This window comes from Marmota monax, unplaced genomic scaffold (assembly GCF_021218885.2).
Source record: "Marmota monax isolate L192 unplaced genomic scaffold, Marmota_monax_Labrador192_F-V1.1 WCK01_AAM20220418_F8-fsc00013, whole genome shotgun sequence".
In the NCBI taxonomy this organism is placed as follows: domain Eukaryota; kingdom Metazoa; phylum Chordata; class Mammalia; order Rodentia; family Sciuridae; genus Marmota; species Marmota monax.
The window spans coordinates 389,577-412,658 of record NW_026692202.1 but is presented as its reverse complement, the minus strand read 5'-3'; the positions used below and the strand labels follow the sequence as shown (position 1 = coordinate 412,658).

The following is a 23,082-nucleotide window of genomic DNA, read 5'->3' as shown; positions in this document are numbered from 1 at the left end:
CAGGACTTTGTAATATGCTTCTCTTCACATTATTTCTTTAGATGCCTGTTCTTACTTAGTCCATATGGCAAGAAACAGGCCAATTAAGAGTTTCAGAGTTTTATATCTTCATCAGTTAGAAATCAAATAAACTTATCTACCCCCTGGGCATTTAGGACTCAGGAAAAAAACTTGAGTGACCCAACTCAGTGCAAATGTCTAAAACTATAGAAATATTGAATCAGTTTCCCTAACACCCACCCTCCCAAGCCAGAGTGCTCTTTATAAACCATATAGGTATGATCCAATTATTGACCTTATTTAAAGTCTTCATTGGCTTCTTTTTTAAAAATTTTTTTTGTTTTAGTCATACATGACAGTAGAACACATTTATGCACTTTGATATATCATACATAGATGGGATATAATTTCTCATTTTTCTGAGTGTACATGTTGCAGAATCATATTAGTCATATAGTCACATATATACATATAGTAATAATGTCTGTTTCACTCTACTATCTTCCCTGTCCCCACATCCCTTCCCCTTGCCTCCCATCACTTCCCTCTACCTAACCTAAGGTAACGCTATTCTTCCCTAGTCTCCCACTCCCACCCTACTTTATCATGAATTAGTATCATCCGGCCTTTGATTTTGTGGGATTGGCTTATTTCGCTTAGCATGATATTCTCCAACTCCAACCATTTACTGGCAAATGCCATAATTTCACTCTTCTTTAAAGCTGAGTAATACTCCATTGAGTATATGTACCACACTTTCTTTTTCCATTCATCTGTTGAAGGGCATCTAGGTTGATTCTATAGTTTAGCTATTATGAATTGAGCTGCTATAAACATTAATGTGGCTGTGCCACTGTAGTATGCTGATTTTAAGTCCTTTGGATATAAACTGAGTACTGGGATAGCTGGGTGCAAATGGTGGATCCATTCCCAATTTTCTGAGAAATCTCCATACTGCTTTCCATAGTGGTTGCACCAATTTGCAGTCCCACCAGCAACGTATGAGTGTACTTTTTTCACCACATCCTCGCCAACATTTATTATTGCCTGTCCTGTATTCATGATGGCTGCCATTCTGACAGGAGTAAGATGAAATCTTAGAAATGCAAATCTTGATTTGCATTTCTCTAATTGTTAGAGATGTTGAACACTTTTTCATATATTTGTTGATCAACTGTATTTCTTCTTCTGTGAAGTGTCTGTGCAGTTCCTTAGCCCATTCATTGATTGGGTTATTGGGGGGTTTTTTGGTATTGTTTTTTGAGTTATTTATATATCCTAGAGATTAATGCTTTATCGGAGGTGCATGTGGTAAAGATTTTCTCCCCATCTATAGGCTTTCTCTCCTCACTTTATTGTTTCCATTGCTGAGAAGAAGCTTTTTAATTTGAATCCATCTCATTTATTAATTCTTGACTTTTACTTCTTGCACTTTAGGAGTCTTGTTAAGGAAGTCAGATCCTAGGCCAATGTGGTGAAGATTTGGGCCTATTTTTTCTTCTATTAGGGGCAGGGTCTCTGTTCTAGTGCTTCTTGAACAGACTTATAATAAAAATCCATAACCCCTTTAGAATCAGACTTTATGTAGGCCCTGTGTATTCTGGCTCCTGATTACCTCTGCTAGCTTCCATTAAATTAAAATCCTCTTACTAAGCTTCATCTATTCTAGACTTCTTTTTCCTTTTTTTTTTTTTTTTTAGTTCTTTGAACTACCAAGCTCTTCCCCACCATAAAATTGTCTCACATTTTCTTTGTAGCCTCTTCCCTCTCCACCTAGTTTTCACTAATCTGCTTCCAAAAAGCCTTCCCTGATTCTCAATGTAAATTAGTTTCCTTCTTTTTATTTATAGCATTCATCAGTTTCTAATTGTGAATGTGTGTATTTGTTCACTATGTGTCTCTCTTATTGCACTGTTAACTCTAAGAGACTAAAGACCTACCCTTTTGACACCCAGTTGGCTCTCAATAATTATGTGCTAAATGAATAACTGGTTTAGCATGACACTAGATTAATCAATTACAAATGAGGGGAGGGTAGCAGGTAGGCATAATTGTCATTATCTAGTCATTAAAATGAATTTTCCAACAGTAACTTATTGAGGAAAGGAGAAAGTAGTTCCCAAGAGAACTTGAAATACTTCTGGGCAGAACAAAAACCTGTTCAATTCAGTTACCCTCTTCCCTCAATTCCATAAAATCTTTATAGATCTATGATATTAAATAAAATAAATTTAATAGTACCTATAAAGTGACTGCATGCAATATTACTTCCTTTCCTCTTAGGAGATGATGCTACACATTAGCAGTGAATATCATTAATCTTCAAATAAGAAATTGTTTAAAATTCTACAAAATAATGTACACGACAAACAGCTGTTTCATGACCCCTTCTCTCACAGCACCCTGATCTTTCCTACCAGCTGTCCAAAAGAACTATTTGTCTGCTATTCTGTACTAATTCTGTTTACTCAAAATCCATTTAGCTTAAAGAACAGGCATGAATAAAACAAAAATAAAATAAGGCAAAGCTAAACAATCAACCAAACCAAAACAACTCAAACCGTCTCCTTCTTTTGAGGAGTTGATAAACTCTTTTTTGTCACTCTGTCTCCAACTCTACCATACCTATGTCAAAACCCCACAACATTCCATTTCTTGGTTGTGCTAGAAGTTTTTTTTTTAAATTAAAATAAACAAAATAAAAAAGCAAACATAACAACAATAAACTAAAACGTCATGCATATGAGAATTGCAGTGTGAAAAAAATTAGAACTATAATCTTTTTCAGAAGTAGATCCAGAATAGATTCCCTGACAGGAAGTATGTAAGTAGTAATATTAAAAAGGGAACTCCCCCCGCCCCGCCGAAAGAAAAAAAGAAGTTATACAGATCTTTCAAATGCCTTAGAATTTTAATTGTAGCTAAAAGGGACTCAGAAGTCATCTACTTCAACTTTCTGATTTTACAATTGACAAAACCAAAAAACCCTGAGAGGTAAAGTCATGTAGAAGACCCTACCTCCTTCCAATTTCTATGACACCCCAACTTCCTGCCCCAGATGATGTAAAGCTAGACTACTCAGTGAATGGAAGGATATCCTCCTCTTCACATCCAGTGGGTGAAAGAGAATAAGTTCCTAATGTTGTCATGCCTACCAAGATAAAACTGTCATGGTATTATAAATATTTTATAGTATTTATTATAAGTTTATAATTGTCTAGTATTAATGGTACATCCTATAATTCAGGTATATTACAGGCTAAAAATATTTTTGTGGGCTCTTTGTGAATCTAACTATCAAGCATATTGTGTCTGAAAAAATAAATTCCAGATTCCAAACCATTTTATATTTATATTTTAAGGACATAATAAGTCCCATTCTAAGTTAGGACTACCAACTCACACAAAGACTCAAAATTCTAAGCTGAATGTGATAAACTAAAAACACAAGATTCTTAATTTTATAAAAAGTTCTACCTCTGGGATCATTTATTTTTAAAATTACGTACTCAAGACATTTTGCACAAGATTTAATTTACATCCATCTTTTTTATTAACATTTCACCAGAAAACTTAAGTCAGAATGAAAAACATTTTTATATCATTCAGTAACAAAAAGTTAATATACATTTTAATTAAATGAATTATAAGAGATAAGAAAAAAATTGTTAATATTTCATTTAAGTAGCTAACATATACATTATTCAGTATCTAGTACTAGTTAAAAAAGCTGTGGTAAAAGGATTATAAAAAGAGATAAAATAATACAACTTAAAAAAGAAAGTAAAAGTTCTCAAAGAACCTCCAAAAACAATTTGCACTTTTCAAGATAAAACTGTTGCATTAATTAAAAGGTTTGATAAATCTTTTAACAATTTTTACTTAGTATATTAATTCAGTGGCTATTTCTCACTCATTCATTTTATTTGTTCAACAAAGAAATCTGAATCCTTGCTATCTGCTAAACACTATGCTGCCACTCATTTATGACAATAAGCTTCAGATTAGCTCTTTTAAGAAAAACCACTAGTTAACTGTATATACCCAAGTGATAATGACTACTAAATTTTTGCTCATCATTTTAAAAAATATATAAATTGTAATCAAATTAATTGTTTAAAAAACTTATTTAACAGTAATTCACTTGTTTATCTATTTATTACAAGGATTGAACCTAAGGATGCTTAAGCACTGAGCCACACCCCTTGCCCCCATTTATTTATTTGTTTGTTTGTTTATGACAGGGCCTCACTAAATTGCCCAGGCTGGCTTTATACTTGCAATCATCCTGCCTCAGCCTCCTCAGCTGCTGGGATTACAGGCATGTGCCACTGCACCCAGTCTATAACTGTAATTTTAAAGACACTTTAAAAAAGTCTTACCATCTATATGAAGTTCTCCCACAAAGTAACCAAAAACATTGTTTTAGCAAAAGTTCTAGTAATACACTCTTTCAGAAGTAGTTTTGCTATGAAAGTTGATTGAATTAACTCTCCAATAAGGAAATCAAAAGCTACTATCTGCTACAGTAATGAAAATCAAATACTTGGAAAAGATATCTTAAATTATTTCTAAAATTAAGCAAAATGTATACTTACAGTATTATACAATATTCTTACATTATTTGTGAATATATGGATATGTACCAACCTGAAAAGTAAACAAAGTAGCTCCATACCTTACAAGTGATCACAATAATATATTTTGGATTGTGCCTCTTGAAATTTTTTGTTTCTTTTTTGCATGCTCGGGATTGAATTCAAGGCCTCATGCATGCTAGGTAAGCACTCTATCACTGAGCTATATCCCCAAGCTGATTCATGAAAAATTTTTAATGAAAAAAGCCTTAACATTTTCTGGATATTTTATTTTCACAAACTTGATTGAATTTTCTACCAAGTCACATAATGTTTTCATCAGTATTAACTATTTATACTTATACTATAACCGTACACATGTATTAGCTACAGTAACTAGTAATTCTAGAGATAAAAACGCTTGATAAGAAATTCTTCAATTTAGAACCATATTTCTCCAAAGCAAAAATCAATGTAAATCAGCCAATCTAAAGTGCCAGGGAAATCCTAAAAACATTTTTGATGGTATTTACACTGAAATGGTCATTATCACTAACTAAAACATTTACATTTTCTTTAAAGCCACCATAAAAACATCTTTACAGAATTTATATACACTACCTAGTGGAATAAGTATTATCTCCATTTACATTTAAGGAAACCAAGGCAAAACAGTGTCCATTTTGTAAACTGCAAGGTCATCTCGAAACCAAACAACTGATTCTACATCATCAACTTTTGTGTGCACCTCTTCCAAGTTCCATTTAACAATTACTGTACCTTAAAACTGTATCTGCAATGTCTATGTGCAATTCCTTTTTCATGAAAAGGGTTAATGCAACAAGCTTAAAACAAGGAAAGATGAAAAAGGTAGATTACAAAAAGAAAAGAAAACATTTTTGGTAGTAAAACATTTATTTTTAAAGCATGAGACTCAAATGGTAATCTTTAACATTATAACCAACAATTGTTTCTTATGCTTTCAAAATAATACTTCATTTTTCAGGTAGATCATGCAAAACTGAAGTCTACTCATTCTTGTAGATAGAAGTTAGAAAAATAAGAAAAAAATCCATAACAAGCAAATACATGATAATGCAAAGAAAAGAAGTGAATAAAAATAAAACTCAGATAAATTAAAGAATGATCTATTAAAACCCCACCTTAAATGTTAAATTCTTCCTTTCATTCAAAGTAAGGCTATGATTAGTAATAAAATATTCTGCTGCTAAAAAATAAATACAAAACTTTTCCTATTCAAAACTTGGGAGATTTTATATCAAGTTCTTTATTCAAATATTCACTATAAATAAGTACTTTTTCTAACAGAAACTTAGATCTTAAAAGACAAATTGTTCCTGAGAGTTTAAACTTAGATTGTATTGGTAATTGTACAATGCTATTAACAATTATCAAAATGAAAGTTATCTATTATACAAATTGAAGAGCATTAGACCAGTTGAATAGCCAATAAATCGATTACAATCAATTACTGAACTAAAAATTAAGACTCAGATAACATGTAAATCTAACACTCCCTCCCCCTCAATTTTTAAAAAATAGAATCCAAGGCAGACCTTATATAGAAAGGGATAGTATTAGAATGAGTCGTATCAAAGTACCTACACTCCAGTTGGGGATTAATTAATTAATCGGTTACAGGACAGGTCGTGAATGTTCAGGTCGAATATGCTTTCTTTTCATCATTATTCTAGTTCATCATCGGTTAAGTGCAAGAGGTGTCAGAGTACCGAAGCTAGGGGGCATGCTGTAGCAAGGGGAAAAGAAAAATGGGAAAGGTGCAATGGATGCTGCATAGTTGAATAATTATCTGGGTGGCACAATGGGCGAGTCCTGTCGACATCAGAGCTCAGTGAGCGGCTCCCTAACTCTGCCCGAGGCACCTCCCCATTAACAGGCATCAGAAGAGACCGCACCGCTTAGCCTCTTCAAACGAAAAAAGGATGCCCGCACTCGCTTTACCGTTCTGTCTTTAGACAGATCCACGGCGCAAACACGCTAAGGCACGAGCTTGCTTTACAGAGCCTCGGGCACGTACAGCGAGCTGGGGCTTCTCGGTTATCCAGGGCTGTAGCCTCTCCTAGGGCGAGGAGGCACGGGGGCGGCTCGTGGGTGCCGGTGGGCAGGGGATCCCAGACCACGGCACCTCAGGTGAGACCCGCAGTCTCTCCGCCCAGAACTGCCTCCAGCCAGTCGGTGCAACCAAGATCCAGACGCACCCGCCGCCGGCTTCCTCGGCACCCAGCCCGGGTGGCTGGTGGGCTGCGGGAGCTCGGGAAACCCGGAATGGGGGTGGGGGCCATCGCGGGGGAGGCGCGCCCATCCATCCCCGCAACCTTTGCGGACCGGAGATCCATACACACCTCTCTTTGCTCGGGTCGGTAGGAAGAGTTCCTTTCCCAGGATCCCCTCCCCCGAAAAAAAAAATTCCTGAGAGACTCGCGCTCACCGTGAAATCGTGGGGGGCTCTAGCCTTACCCCTTCTTCATGCTTCGGCGGCGGCCGCCGCCGGTCCCGCTCAGCTCGGGGACTCCACCTGCAGCCCACAAGAGCGTCGGGCTCCGGGGCGGAACCCGCTTCGGGTAGCGGCTGAAGCGCCGGGCCACCAGGAATGCCGCCTAGGGCGCCTGCCGGTCGCCGGACCCACGATGTGTTCGATGCGCGAGCGAACAACACCGCGAGCCGCCGCTGCCCCCCACCCGCCCCCTCCCCGCGCGCGACGCTCCACAACCGGGCGCCAGAATCCGCTCTAGAAGCAGGGGGAACCGCAGCACTCACTCTATCTAATCTCCCATCCTTTCCCCCAGGAGGTACTACTGGACACCCATAGGTTTTAGAACCTAAGATTCTCACTTTCTCCCTCAGCCCCCAGTGCCCAGGTACAGCGGTGGTGGGAAACTCAGCCTCCGCCCACTCACCCATCATATGGGGGCGAAGATCGCTCTTCCCCCTTTCCTGAGGCTCTGTGGTATTACCCAATCCTTAGTTTGGGGGAGGGGGACGGAGAGAACCGTGCTTGGCCAGGGAATGAGGGAAGATGATAGCCAATTGAATGAACCATCCATTCAGGGGCGGGGTCTAAGGGAGGCTTTCCTGCACCGCACCGCCCCCTCGTTCCAAACTACACTTCCCATTGTGCCTCTTCGTACTTCCCGCCGCGCTGCAAGCCGGGAGTGCAGGACCTCGAGGCCTCAAGGTATTTCAGAACTCCTAGTCCCTATCTAACCAAATAGGTCCTGAAAGTTATGATCTGTTATGATCATCTGTCCATTCCTATATGTTTCAAAATTACCGGTCCGATTTTAGTTATTGTAATGATTAATTTATTGTTTCAAAATGTTATGGATTATTTCTTAGTAAAGGAGGTAAATAATGTGTTCCGTGATAATCTGTCAGGACCTGGGAGCCGCTTCTTCTTCCGTCCGGGCCTGGTCTGTGCAGAGGATCTGTTGCCGCGATGTCGGCTGCGATTGCAGCTCTGGCCGCTTCTTACGGTTCGGGTTCAGGGTCCGAATCGGACTCGGACAGTGAGGGCAGTAGGTGTCCGCTGCCAGCCGCCGACTCTCTCATGCACTTGACTAAGTCGCCTTCTGCCAAGCCCTCTCTGACAGTGGCGGTGGACTCGGCTCCGGAGGTGGCAGTTAAGGTAAGTGTTTTGGCCACTGATGCTGTGCCAGAACTGGCTTCAGCTCCAAAATCCCCGCTCTCCTGTTAAGTCCTGAGTTACCTCTTAGTGCGGAGAGATAGTTGCTAACGCGTAGATCTCTCGATCCCTCCTGCATCTTCCTCCGGAGAAGCTGTGAACTGGAAGTTGGGGACAGTTCTCCATTACTCGCTGCCCTGGCTTCTCACCTTCAGAAAGCAAGTGGGAAAAGTGGGGACAATTTGAGCTTGGGATATGACTTAAATAGGGCAGGTGTAATCCCATAACATAAATAAAACTAGATCAAGATATCGCAAACTAAGGTATGTGCCTTCACCCGAAATGAGCAGTGGCCTGACTTTGTTTTGGTTTTGAAGAACTAGGTTTTAACCCGGGCTTCACCACCTGTGTGAACTTGGGCAAGTTATACAACCTCCTGTTTCCTCACCTGTACAACTGCGATCATTTTTAAAGCACTTATCTATATGAGAGAACTATTGAGAAGAATAATTGAAATTGTACAAATAAAGCTTATAACAGAGCCAGCTGTCTAGTGGGAGTGCAATAAATGTTAGCTATTGTGACTGTATTTGTTAATACATTGAGGAAAGCTATTGGGTTTAAAAATAATGCATGATCTAATGTAGGAAGGTGATAAAGTTAGAAATTGGGTCAGATAGTTCATTTAACAAACATTTACCAAGCACCTATTTTTCACCAGGAACTGCTCTAAGAACTGAAGCCACAGAGGCCGGAGGCATCTTACATTCTAGTGTTAGAGGCAGCCAATTAAATGTGATCAAATAAAGTAGTTAGAGGTTGAATCGAGTACTATCAAGGACAAAATAAGATACCATAATGGAGAATAATTTTTTAAAATATTTTTTCTAGTTGTCAATGGATCTTTATTTTATTTATTTATATGTGATTCTGAGAATCAAACCCAGTGCCTCACATGCTGGGCAAGTGCTCTACCACTGAGCGACAACCCCAGCTCTATAATGGAGAATAATTTTGATTGGAGTATATTTTTGGTAGGTTGATCAGGGACCTCAACCCTGAAAAGGGTGCTTCCAAGAACAAAAAGCTAGCCCATGGAAGCAAAGAGTTTCTAGGCATAGGTAACTGGCAAACCTGAGAAAGTGGAGAGCTTAGTTTCAGGAAGTGAGGAGAAGTTGATATGTCTCTAGCTAGGTGAGAGTATCCACTTGTTGAGAGTAGAACTCCAAGTGGCTGATCAAAAGCTCAATGTGTGGAGAGGAGCCTATACAAAAAGTCCTTTGTAAGATGTTCCTAAGTCCACTGCTATGACTTAAGAAGTTTTTTATAGGTTTTTAATGAGCTATTTATGAATTTTACTTTTTGCTAAAGGACATGAAAGGATGCTTGGAATTCTCTTTATAACAAAACTGTCCCAACTTAAAACCTTCCAGTACCCTCCTAATCTTTATTCCTTTCACAGGCAGGTCTTTTGGAGCTCTCTTCACCTGTTTCAATTCTCCCTAACCCAAAGCAGTCTGGCCTTAGCCTCTTGGAAAACTAACCTCCCAGAATGATGTCCCAGGCCTTTCAGTTGTCAGGTTCTGCCATCTGACTTGAATCTTCATCAAGTGACAATATTACATATTTCCTCTTTCTCAAAATGCTGTCTCCCTTTGATGTCCACTTGTCTATCCTTAGCTTTCTGGTGCCCTGTTCTGCCTTCCTTAGTCCTCTTTACACTTCACATATTCTCCTGTACCTTCACCCTCTCTGCTTCTGATAGCTCTCAGGTGACCACTGTAGAGTGATTAGCACAGGTTTGTGTCAAGAATCAAAGGATTCAAATCCTGCCTCCAGTGCTTACCACTTGGTGACCTTGGATGAGTTACTGAAGGGTTCTGTGCCAATTTTTCTCATTTTTAAAGTAGATTTAACATTAGCTTCCATCTCATGGAGTTACAAGAATTATCCTAATGCTTGTAAAGCAAATTTAACAGTACCAGGCACACAATAAACACTGAATATATGTCAGCTATTCATATTTCCAATTCTAAACTCCTTCCTAGCTTAAGATCTAATAAGTATGTCTTCCAGAATGATTGGATACCTCTAATTCAGTGTGCTGAACATTTTTTTTCCCTTCAAAATTCACTTATCTTTTTCTCATTTTGATTAATGACTCCACAACCTACCATTCTACAGACAACTATAGCCTTTTAACTGGTCTTTGTACTTTCTCCTTTTTTATCTCCCAGTATTCCATACCACAATTCCATTCTTTCTTCCATGGTGCCTCTAGGACATTCTTTCTAAATTCTAGTTTCATCATATCACTTCCCTGCCCAAAGACACCATGTTGCCTATTGGATAATTTGTAAGTTCCTTATGTAGCATGTGAAGCCTGCTGTTATCCCATGCTGAAATCTTTATAAAAAAGTTCCATAAGCCCAATTTTCTTTTTTCCTCCCAACATTTTGCCCACACTAGTCTCTGCCTGAAAATTCCTTGCCTCGTGCTACTTCCACACCCCAAACTCTGCTGCTCCTCAGCCTCAGTGCACTTGTTTCCTCTTGTGTTTACCAGAGCCCCTTATCTCAGCTGTAGCATTTGCTACATTGCTGGATTTAACTTTTTACTCTTTTCTGGACTGTGAGACTCTGGATCCCAGAGATTCTTGTGTCTGTTCCTTTATGTTTCCAATGCCTAGTGCACTAAAGGAAATATATTTGATAGGAAAATGGAAGAAGAAAGGTCTTAGTAAAGTTTGTACATTAAGAATCTGAGTTTTAGAGCTGGGTGGACAGTGGCAAGATTGAAGAGGGTCTTTAGAGCTTACTGATTTCACTAAGGAGTTAGTTCAATAAAAAAGGAAATCCAGAAGGAAAAGTTACATAAGATACCATTAGAAGCAGAGCTGGGGCTAGTCTCCCCAGCAGTTTGGGCTGCATGATGAGAGATTAGTAGTGTTCTTATTGCTGGTTTGAGAACCAACACCAACACTTCCTTATATGAAGTGGTAGTGGGTAGGGGGTTGTGGCTGAAGGGAGATTGGAGTCTTATTTGTCCAGTCATTACAGTAAAAGTAATGATTGCAAAAGATTGGAAAATTACCAAGGAAGGAGGGAAGGAGATATGAAGCATGCAGATAATTTCATCTGTACCTAACAAATTGTATTGTGACTAATAGCAAGTATTTGGGCAGGAAATAAATTATGCAGTGGTTTTAATCTATCTTTTCCTGAACACTAATGAGATTGAGCATCTTTTCATTTTTGTGTTAGTGACTTGATTTTTTTTCTTTTTCCTCTGCAAAATGACTCTTGGGTTGTCATTTTGATTTGTTAGGGATATTATCCTTTGTCAGTTTGTTGAAAAAAACTTTTCCAGTTTGTAACTTGTCTTCTCTCAGTCTCTCTCTCTCTCTCTCTCTCTCTCTCTCTTTAATTGTCTTTCATTAAACAGAATTGTTTATTTGGTTTTATTAAATTATTCCCTTATGGATTGTGGTTCCTGTTTCTCGTTTGAGAAATCCTTAACCCAAAGTCATGAAAATATTCTTTCTTTTGAAAATGCTACATGTTTGCTTCTCACATCTAATTAATTCATCCACATAAAATTAATTTTTGTATAAAGTGCAAACATTCCTTCATTCTTTTCCCCTTCCCCTTTTATTTTTTATTGGAGTGTGTGTGTGTGTGTTACTGAGGATAGTGTATACTAGATAAGCACTGTACCGTTGAGCTACACCCCAGCCTGGTATTAATATTCTTAAATCTATGACTTGATATATGGCAGGATAATTTCCTCCCCCCACCACCTTTTTGTTGTTGATTTTTAAAAATGTTTTGGCCCTTCTTGGCCCTCAAAATTCTACACACTGTTTGGAATTAACCTGTAAAGTTCTGCTAACACCCAGGTGGGATTTTGTTTGAGATTACATTGAGTCATAGATCATTTTTGGAATCTATTCATTAATTTAGGTCTTTGATTTTTTAATTTCTTCAAACTTTGTAGTCTTATCCATCAAGATTTTACATGGTTTTGTTGCAAGTATTTCTAAGGGCCTATTATTTCTATGCTATGATGTTAATAATAACATTATTTTTTCCAAGTATTTAACTTTCAGTGTTACTACTTACAAAATCGAACCACTTGTAAACATGGCGTTATTTTTTCTTTCTTTCCTTCTTTATTTGTCCAGAAAGATAAAAAACAAAAAGATAGAAAAATGATATACCAAATTCTAACCAAAAGAAAGTTGTTACTGGTTGTATTAAGATCAATAAAATAGACTTTAAGAAAATATTAATAGAGACAAAAAAGGGATATTTCATAATAAAAGTTTTAATTAACAAAGGTATATAACAAGTAAGCTTAAAATATTTAGGCAAAAATTGACAGAACTACTAGGAGAAATCAACAAATGTATAAATCACAGTGGGAGATTTTAATACACCTCTTAATCATTGATAGAACAAGCAGAGAGTATCAATAATGATAGGAAATTTGAACAACAATATCTAAAGATACAGTTTACTAATCTGTATCTGTATTTGTAAACTGTTTCACATAACTGTACTTAATTTAGAGTATTGTTTTCATCTGTATCTATATTAGTAAACTGTTTCACATAACCATACTTAATATAGAGTATTGTTTTCTAGCACCCATGAAACATTTTTAAAGAACTGACCATATACAAGACCAGGGATTGGTGAATTTGGGTAAAAGACCAGATAATAAATATTTTAAATTGTATTGACCACATATAATTTTGTCACTTCCTTCTTTCTTTGTCTTTTTTTGAACAATGCTTTAAGAATGTAAGTGCCATTCTTAGCTTGTTAGCATGAAAACAGACTGGGGGCTAGATTTGTTTATCAGTCTATAAATGAGTCTCAGTAAATTTTAAATCACATATGATGACATTCTCTGACCACAGTGAATTTATACTAGAAACTAGTCACAAAACAGTAATTCTAAAATTCCCATATTTGAAATTTGTGAAATTGTACTTACCAAAAGTTACCAAAGTCCCTCATAGGCCAAATAAAAAAAAACATAACAAAATATTTTGAGCTGAACAATAAGAAAACAATATTCAATAAAACTTGTGAAATGCAACTATAGCAATAACTTTTTTTAAAAGTTAGTTTTATGTACATTTAGCAGAAAAGAAGAAAGGCAGAAAGTACAGTATGGTAGACATCCATTCTTTTGGATTTTTTTTTTCCTGTTCTTTCCTTGTCATCATCTATAAATTATGAATTCAGTTTCTGTTAAGTAATTACTCCTATAAATTACCCTGTGTCTGAATTAATTCATACCTTCACCTTCTTAAAATCCAAGAATGAAATTCTCTCACCCCTATTTTAGTTATTTTTGTCTGGTGTGTGTGTGTACTCATGTGTGTGCTCGCACACATGTGCATATTTTTGTACACATACATAACAAACATCTTACACAAGATGATGGTGAATGATATGTCAGATTTTATACATTAATAGTCATCACCTTAACTAGAAATAGAACCACCATATGACCATCAGCTGTACCACTCTTTGGTATTTATCTGAAAGAATTAAAATCAGCATACTATAGTGATACATACATACCCATGTTTATAACAACACAACTCACAGTAATCAAATTATGACCAGCCTCGGTGTCTGTCAACAGATGAATGGATAAAAAAAAAAACATGGTATGTAAACACAGTGGAGTTTTACTTAGCCATAAAGAAGTACAAAATTATGTCATTTGCAGGAAAATGGATCAAATTTAAGAACATTATGTTCTATGAAATAAGCCAGACTCAGAAAGTCAAGGGTAGTATGTTTTCTCTCTTGTGGAAGCTAGAGAGAAAAGCAGGGAGAGGCAGTGGGTATCTTATGAAAATAAAAGAGAGATCAATAGAGTAGAGGAAAAGGGACCAAGGGGAGGGAGAAGAGGAAGGAAAGGCGAGGTCCTGGGGAATGAAATTGACCAAATTATGTTATGTGCAGGTACAAATGTGTAGCAACGAAGCCCCACTGTTATGTACTATTAAAATGCACTAAAAATGATCAAAGGAAATAAATCATCACTTTAGAAATGTGATAAGCCCTATTGGGTTACCAGAACTGCTTATTAACTTGCTTTAAAGTTAAAAAAAAAAATAAGTAAATAAAAACAACCTGGCTTTATCTCATTTCAGTCAATCACTATGTTACTTTCCCCAAGTGGCTTCCCTGCTTCATTTAGCATAGCCAACTTGAATAAAATGAAAATTATGCCTCTAAGTTTGAAGCACAGATTTTAATTTCTTCTTGGATGATATTTCTTGTTATTTGTGAATTCCCAATTGAATCACCTTTTTTCCTCTACATCTGTTAAGGCCCAAACTCAAAGGATATCCAGATTTCTGTTTTCTTATTTCATCATCTAAACTCCTATTTTTAGAAACTCATTGGGCTGGGGTTGTGACTCAGAGGTAGAGCACTCACCTAGCATGCATGAGGCCCTGGGTTCGATCCTCAGCACCACATCAAAATAAAATAAAGATATTGTGTTCACCTAAAACTAAAAAAATAAATATTAAAAAACGATTGCTATATATAAGAAATTAGAATAAATTTTTTAAAAAGAATCTCTTTAAAAAAAAAAGAAAGAAATCTTATCATTTCCAGTTTCTGGGGGGATAAAACTATGCCATAAATTGAGAAGTACTTTATGATAATGATTAATAATTGTCATCTACTTTGCAGTGTACATGGTGTTTTCATGTCTGTGTCCTTATTTGTACACAGGAAGAAATGTGAAAAAGACTAAAAAGGAATATTGTTTAGTTTTATTCTCAAATTAATTTAAGTCAACAAAAGATAAATTGTTTAAACTTATTAGACCCATAGAGTGCCCTTCAGTTATACTGCACTTTAATTTTTGTGGATAATTGAAACTAAATAGAAATCTTTGTAATTCTGTAGCAATTCCAAATGTAAGCCTAATTGGTGTTGAACTCTTCGTGAGTATTAAAACAAGGTTGTGGTATTGTCCAAGTTCTTCTAATTAAATGTAAAATTAACAGCCCATTTTCTGGAGAGTTGTTCAATTTGTTCTATAATTTTAGTAGGAGCCAGACTGGGATCTATTTTGTATTGTTTATTAGTTGCCATTGTTTATTATATAAAGGGTAATTTTTTAAACTGTACTTTGCATTTAAAATTTGGTATCTCGTGATACTCTGCTCAATATAATTAAAATTTAGAATATTTTAGATACCTTTAGTTGGAAAGATCTGGTAACCCATATGATAAAGTGGTCTAGCAACTATATTCTGTAATCCATCAGGAAGATTTGAAGGTGGCTAAACTTCTTGTTTTTTAAGCACTTTGTCACTCCGAGTTGAGTATTAAGAAGGAAAAGCATTTAATTTAGTTTTCATGCAGTTTAAGCAATTTGTATGTAACCTTTTAATTTTATAGTAATAAGTTTGATATTGGGCTCAAGGCAAGATGCTATCTGTAATCAGAGAAGACTCTGGAGTGCATTCTAGGGTGATAAGTAATTGTCATCTTTTAGGTGGCCTAGCATTCGCACCTCCTCATAGAGAGTCCAGCTCCCTTTCAACTCAGGCTCAGAGCTGTACTTGAGCTTAGCCAAACAGATGTACCCACCTAAACTTTCTAGCCTGAAACCAATCTGCAAAGAAACAAGGGGTCAGGATTTTAAGTGACAATGTTGGCCAACATTTTCCAGTTTCTCACACCAGTAGTTTCAGCAACCACTGGCAGCAGTAGCAACTTAGCATTGATTTTGAAAAATAATAAACTGTCATCTTACTGAATTGGTTCTGTGATATAATTGATTGAATTGTGATTCCATCTGCAGACTCACCTTTTATTTCTGTCTGCTTCTTAAAGCTGATTCTTTGTCCCTCCTGGCAATTTTAAGAAAAATGCATAAGGATTCAATAGCATTTAATCAGCCTATAAGGATTTCTGTTGCTTGCAAATAAGAACCCTGTCTGATAATACCTAGTTCCTATGCCAATGATTTTTCTTCCTTTTGTTGCTAGTCTCTTTATCACTATTCATTGTGATTACTTTAAACTCTCTTATCTTTATCATTAATTCTTTAGTACCTTGGGCTAAATGACTTAATCTTGGTTATACTTCACAAAAGTGTTATAAAGATTATGTGAAATAATGTGTCTGTCCTGACACTAGCACATTTGTGTTTTCTTTTCACAGTACTTACCCTCTTCTTGCAAAATGTATAGTTCATTTATTTATTAAATGACTTGTGGTTTGTCTACTCTACCAGAATATAAACTACAAAGACAAATATCTTTTTTCATTTCCATGGGCCTAGAATTGTGCCTAACACATATTAGGCATACTGTTAATATTTGTTGAAGGTATGTACTGAATGAATGAATGTACTTGAATCTGAAGGTATGTACTTGAATGAATCTGAAGGTATGTACTTGCTTTATTAAGGTGCATAAAGAAAATTAAATGATCAATTATAACTCCAAGCATCTCCCAGCACTTTTAAATATCTATCACCTACTATCTCAAAGAGAGCCTTCTTTTCACAGGTTAATCTTCGTACTATGTCCTGGATTCTATCGTCTCTTCTTCTAGGATACCTTTCATTATCTCCTCATTCTTGTTGTGTTTTTTTTCTGCTGTCTCCTTTCCTCTAGCAGTATGATTGACTATGTCTCAGACTTAATCTTTTCTTATCTAAATCCTCACATATACCAATACTCCTTGCTGCTGACTTTCTGTGGTCCACCTCAGTGGCCAAATCACTGCAGCAAAGGTTTTTTGTAATGTAATTGCCAAATGATCTTTAGTTATCCTTATCCTACTTAATTTCTCTATGGATTTGTTTTCTTTCTTCCCTGTAATTTAACAAGTGTTTATTGAACATGTGCTGAATGCCCTGCATTCTACTAGGTAGTAAGTATTTAAAATGTAAGTAATTGCTATGTGCAACCAATAACATATCACAAGTACTATCAAGAATGCAACATTCTTTAGGACTGTGGACAACAAAGCAGTTTTCCTAAGGCCAGTAGATGGGAAGAAATCAGGGAAAATAAAATAATTTATTATCAGATAACAAAGTGAATGCCTGTGATACAAGGCAATAACATGCTGCTGGCACAAAAAGCATCAGAGTGCTTGCTATTTAAAAAAAAAAATTAGTCATCAGTGTAATATGTTAAAAGTGGGGGTATATTAAGCCAGATAAGGAGGTACTATAATAAACTAGGCAAGATGTGCCGAAGGTCTGAACGAGGACAGTGGTAGCTAGAATTTGGGCAGGGAGGATAGAAATGGGATTGCTGGAGAAATATTCACAGGTAGAATGAGAAAGACTCAGTGCCTGGTTTGTTTATGAAGATGGAGTAATGGGGGAATGATATGTTCTCTAGGGTGGTGTTTCATGCTGTCACATCCATATATAATGAAATTCAGTAGGTAGTTGGATTTGAACATCCAAAAGCCAGGAGTGGAGTCAGGGCTGAAAAAAAAAATGTTGGGGGGAATTAATGAAGTCATGAGAAAGATAAGAAAAAGCCAAAAAATGGAGAGTTTTAAAACTAGAGAGGAGAGAAGTTTCAGGGTAATAGCTGATAGACCATATCTTTGAGAATAAATAGCCTGCTTTGTAAAGGAGTTTTTGTAAGATGTTTTAAGAGTCGTAAGATTTTGGAACAATAACTGTGTGCCTGTGATATTATTTCTTTTGTTGGTTTTTCTTTACTCCTTGGCTAGCCGAACTACCAGACATTCATTTGTGGTATTGTCTATATCACTGTCAACTTTATGAAGTTCCACCTATTTTACAAACTTTGCAGTGTCCCTTGCAATGTATGGTGTTGACAGGTGTATCTACCATCAGTGAGAGGCCAACAGTAAAGATGATAACATGATTGCAGTAGTCCTAGGGGTTGATTGTACATTTGTGCATATAAAATCTACCTTGTGTACCTTACATTTTCAGTGGAGGGAGATTGATAATAAACATGCATATATCAGGTGATGGTAAATGAATAAAGTAAGGTAAGGGTAAAGCAGGAAAAAAAACTGAGCAAGAAATTTAAAAAGAGAGAAAAGTCTTGTGGATATTTAGGCAAAAATATTTCAAAAAGAGAGAATGCAGAGCCTCTGAAGCAGGATTGTCCTTTGGTATATTCCAGGAATAACACATGAGCCAATGAGGATGGGGTTAGGTGAGCACAGGCCTAGTGCTAGATGAAGACAGAAGTTGCTGGGGCAGGGCAGATCATGGAGGGTGGATTTTCAACATATTGCACTAAGATCCTTATTTTATAATAGCAATTTTATAAGCTGGCATTACTGAAATATAATTCATAGATGTTTAATTTTCTTAAAATTCTCAATATAGCTTGAATACCCTAACTAAAGGAAAAGTATTTACAATCAAATAACATGTTTTTGATATATGAATGGTCAGGCATTACAAAACAGGATGACAAAAAAAAAAAAAAAAAAAAAAGCCCTGTAAAACTCTCCTGGGAAATCATGACCTCTTTCTGAGAATAACTATGATAGTTCTTATAGATTTTCATCAGGCTTTTACTCTGAATGGGGAAGATACAGGGGGTGGGTACAGCAATAACATAATCTAATATTTGGAAAGAATTGCCTTGATTTCCTGTGTGGATTGAGGCTGTGCATAGGCAAAGGCAGAAAGCAGTTAATTAACTATTATAATGATTCAGATACAAGATGCTAAGTTGAATTGAGGTGATGAGCAGTGGTTGAATTCTGGACATAGAGGGAAGACACATTTGCTGATGGATTGAATATAGAGTGTGAAGAAAGAATAGTCAGAGATAACTTGAGGTTTTCACCTGAACAACTATAATGATGTAATCGTGATTAACTTGGATAGAGAAGACTAGAAGGGTTTGTTGGAGCCGGGAGACCAGGCATAATTTGAGATGTCTGTTAGATACCAGGCATGGGAGAAAAGATGCCAAGTCCAGTGGTTTGAATATATAAGGTTGCAGGGTTCAAGAGAGGTTCAGGCTGGAGAAGCCAATTTGGGAATTGATGTATACTTGTTAAGTGGTAGGGATAAAAAGATAGACTGCCAGTGATTCTGCAGTGAAAATGAGACTTTTATTATGTTCATTAACCTGGGAAATTAATTTAAGAAGGTTGAAACATTGACATGGATTGTAAGACTTCAGATTTAGAAGACTGAGAACCTGCTGTTTCCTTTTGTTTCTTCTGCCATATCTAAGAGAGTGCCATCTGTTTACACATCTAAAAAGTTTGCTAAATAAAAAAGAAGTGCCTGTTTTGAATTTGGAACTAGAGGATCAAGCTTTGTTTGTTTGTTTTTGAGTGCCAGGGATTGAACTCAGGCACTCAAATACTGAGCCACTTCCCCAGCCCTATTTTGTATTTTATTTAGAGACAGAGTCTTACTGAGTTGCTTAGTGCCTCCCTTTTGCTGAGGGTAGCTTTGAACTCTCCATCCTCCTGTCTCAGCCTCCCAAGCTGCTGGGATTACAGCATGTGCTACTGCAACCAGCAGAGGATCAGGTTTTTTTGAGTTAATAAAAAAGAAGAGTTAGAAACTCTAAATCTTTCGGTAGTGTTAACTTCTTTAGAAATTTTTAATTTTTAATTAATAAATTTGGTATTTTTTTGAAAAGAAAATGATTGTTATATTATACTTATATATATATTATTAATCTTTGATTATTAGAATTATTAACCATATGGTGTACTAAGGTAATAATCATAAAATTGGTGTTAAAAAAGACGGGTGTGAGTTTGATGTAGTTTCTGAAATAAAATAATTGCTTATCCAGTCTTTAATATTCATTTGGTTTTCTTTTAGGAAGATTTAGAAACTGGAGTTCACCTTGACCCTGCTGTCAAAGAAGTTCAATATAATCCTACCTATGAGACTATGTTTGCTCCTGAGGTAAGAAAACATATTCAAGGTTCTGCTTCTTGCTAAAGGATTTAAATTATACATAAGAAGATAAACAGTTGGTGAATTTTAAAGTTTTCTCACGAAAGTATACTATTTAAACCTTTGGAAAATATATCTTTGTATTCTCCAAAGATATAAATAGTATGTTTTTGTGAAAATATTTTTTAAAATCTGCTCTTCTCCATCTGCATAGAAATACATGATACCATGGATTTATGTCTTTTGTAAAAGGTAATCTGAAAATATTTGATGAGAACGTAACTGTTCCTTTGCCATTGACAAAGAAGTATTGTAATTAACCACAAAGAAAAAAATTTTGTTTTATTAGCATCAGTATACATAGTATAGTAGGAAACATTTGGTTAAAAATGCCTCTGAAATGTCATACTAACATACTTTGATACTGAGTGAAACAAAGTATGATACTGGATTTTTTTTTTTTTTTTTTTGGTCTTGGTATAAATGGTAATAGAAGCTTTAATAAAACAGAGGGGAGGAAAAAAGTAGAAATAATTCCTTTTGTTCATTTAAGGAGGTCTTGGAGTATTATCCATATAGGACAGTATGTAGAAGTTGTTAACATTTTTAAATATTAAATGGAAAAGAGTGCTTGATTGACCCAAAGGCCAGAAAAGTATAAAATTATAAAATATTAGATTTAAATAGCAGAATATTTAAGAAGCATGTTAAAGGTAAATGTAAGAAGCTATATTATATGGCATCTTGGTAGAAAATGAGGTACTTTTAAAATAATTTTTATTTATGGTATATACTTTCTGATATATCAGAATCCTACAGTTATTTCATATACTTTACCCGCTTCAGTTTCCATAGTCACTTAAAAGAAAGCCACTGAATATGTAGCACAGCCAGAGATGTCAGTGTTCCAGCTGTTCTCTGAGCATTCAGTAAGCAAAACCTATAGTACATTTTAAGTTTTATTCCATTATTTCTTAAATCCTTCTAGCTTGTTAAACTGGAGGCTGTTACAAATCCCTATGTATTGTCTCAGCTGGCCCATTGAAGAGAGGTTGTACATTATATATGTGCTTCATGATTTTTAAAATAAAAAGTACTTCAATAAAATCGAGCTACTAAATTGAGAAAATTGGGAATTAGTGTAGTGTATAACATTTGGATGTCAACTTATTTTCTATGAAGTCTGCTTTTGAATTTTGAAATCTTATGCATAACTAAATTGTTGTGTAATGATAAGTTTCCAGAACTTTGAAGAAAAATTTAAAAGGTCAGTTAAAAGTTTTTGTGGTGATATTCATAAGGCAATAGGCCTATCATTCTCTGTGGGATTATCAACGCTTTAATGTTTAGCTCTTTTTTTTTTCATATTTGGGAGCCCCATCTTAAATATATAAACTAGTTTACATTTGGAACACTTCCACACTTGTTAACAATTTAAGGAAGAAGTGATGGGATCTAAAATGGAAGCCAAATTATCATTTTCCTCATTGCCAAATGAGTCAGTCATCTGTGCTATAACAAATTATGAACTCTACTTTATGACTAGGATCTGAATCACTTGGCAAAGTCTGGAAAGGTGCCAGTAGCAACTCTGCTAGATTAAATTCAAGTTTCTGTATTTTGAGGATACATATTAAAAACAAGGTACAGTCCCTCTCCTCAAGCTAGTCTTTTGTCAAAGAATATGTGCTAAGTATGTGTTTTGAAAAGGTAGACACCAGACTATTTCCTGTAATGCCTCCAAGGTACTATTCAAGTTTAAGGAGAGATTGCTTCAGGTTTTTCTTTTTAAAGTTCCATGAAAGAAGTAGTATTTGAAATGGGCAATACATTCTAGGTCAAGAGCGTGAGATTTTTGAGCTCAGTAGACTACCTGGTATCTCTTATATGACCTTGAATGTTCTTGGTTTACTTACAGATAAAATTAAGATAATTTCTACTGTCCTGAGTCCTAAGGATAAATGAGATCATATTTGATGTGGTTAGGAAATGCTCTAGCACAGAGCAGGCATTTAACAAGTAGTAGTTAATATTGTTATTTGTATTAATAGTATTGGTATTGATGATTGGGTAGTCTTTTATTAGGAAAGATTATAAGCAGAAAGGAATATTGGGAGCCAAATCAAAAAAAAGATCTAAAGAGGAGGAATGCCTTAGTCATTATCAGTGGGAGTTAGTAGAGAGAAAAGATTAGAATGGCGCTTTGTATAGTTTTGCACAGGGCTTTGGGAGCCAAGGTGAAGGTTTGTTCTTGATTTAATAGATGATAGATTTCTGAGGGTCTTAAGCGGGGAAGTAGCATAATCAAAACAGAATTTTTAGAAAAGTTTATTTGATAAGAGTTTTATGACGAAAAAGAACAGAGATAGAAACTAACAAGATAAAACTATCATGTTTATTGTCATATTTATTAATGTGTGCTAGGTATCATACTGAGGAATTAACATACCTTTTCTCCTTTTGCCTTCCCTATGACCTTATGAAATCTTTATCCCTATTTTATAGCAAATAAGTCATCAGCAAGTGACATTTTTGAGGATTCTGGTCAGTTCACTCTTAATGCTCTCTATATATTTGGAAGACTAGTTTAAAGAATGTTGTAGAGTTTGTTGGGTATATATCTCTATTCCTTTGACTTTGCTAGTTTTGAAAAATAAATAAATTGCTAATTCTGTAAAATATTATTCCTTCCTCCCAACCAAGGACTTTTCCTGAATGGAAAAGTTTATCCAGATAAGTTTTGTCAAATAATGGATAGAACTTGAAGAGATAATAGCCATTGTTTCAGTCTAGTGATTTTCTTCATTTCACTCAATTCTTTTTGAATCTGCTTAGAAAAAAAGCTGTATTTATTAGCTTCTCTAACTCATAAAACCCATAGGTCTCAGGAAGAATTCCAGACTCATT

The 23,082-nt window shown here is 35.8% G+C and overlaps 2 protein-coding genes across 4 annotated transcripts in view; one reads left to right on the top strand and one right to left on the bottom strand.

Annotated features, from left to right (window-relative positions):
* Wasf1 (WASP family member 1) overlaps positions 1-7,638 on the bottom strand; it is a 61,962-nt gene extending 54,324 nt beyond the window's left edge. Inside the window, exon 1 of one of the 3 annotated variants that reach the window (XM_046432252.2) lies at positions 7,517-7,638. The gene's annotated coding sequence lies outside the window, so the exon portion shown is untranslated. Of the gene's footprint in view, positions 1-7,047; positions 7,295-7,516 lie in introns of those variants that run through there. The other 2 variants (XM_058575018.1, XM_046432261.2) reach the window with 2 other exon arrangements.
* A 71-nt stretch (positions 7,639-7,709) lies between these two features.
* Positions 7,710-23,082, top strand: part of Cdc40 (cell division cycle 40) — a 47,348-nt gene continuing 31,975 nt past the window's right edge. Inside the window, exons 1-3 of the mRNA XM_046430017.2 lie at positions 7,710-7,794; positions 7,995-8,244; positions 20,098-20,184. Of these exons, the coding sequence (XP_046285973.1) occupies positions 8,056-8,244; positions 20,098-20,184 (276 nt within the window). The 5' untranslated portion in view covers positions 7,710-7,794; positions 7,995-8,055. The remainder of the gene's footprint in view (positions 7,795-7,994; positions 8,245-20,097; positions 20,185-23,082) is intronic.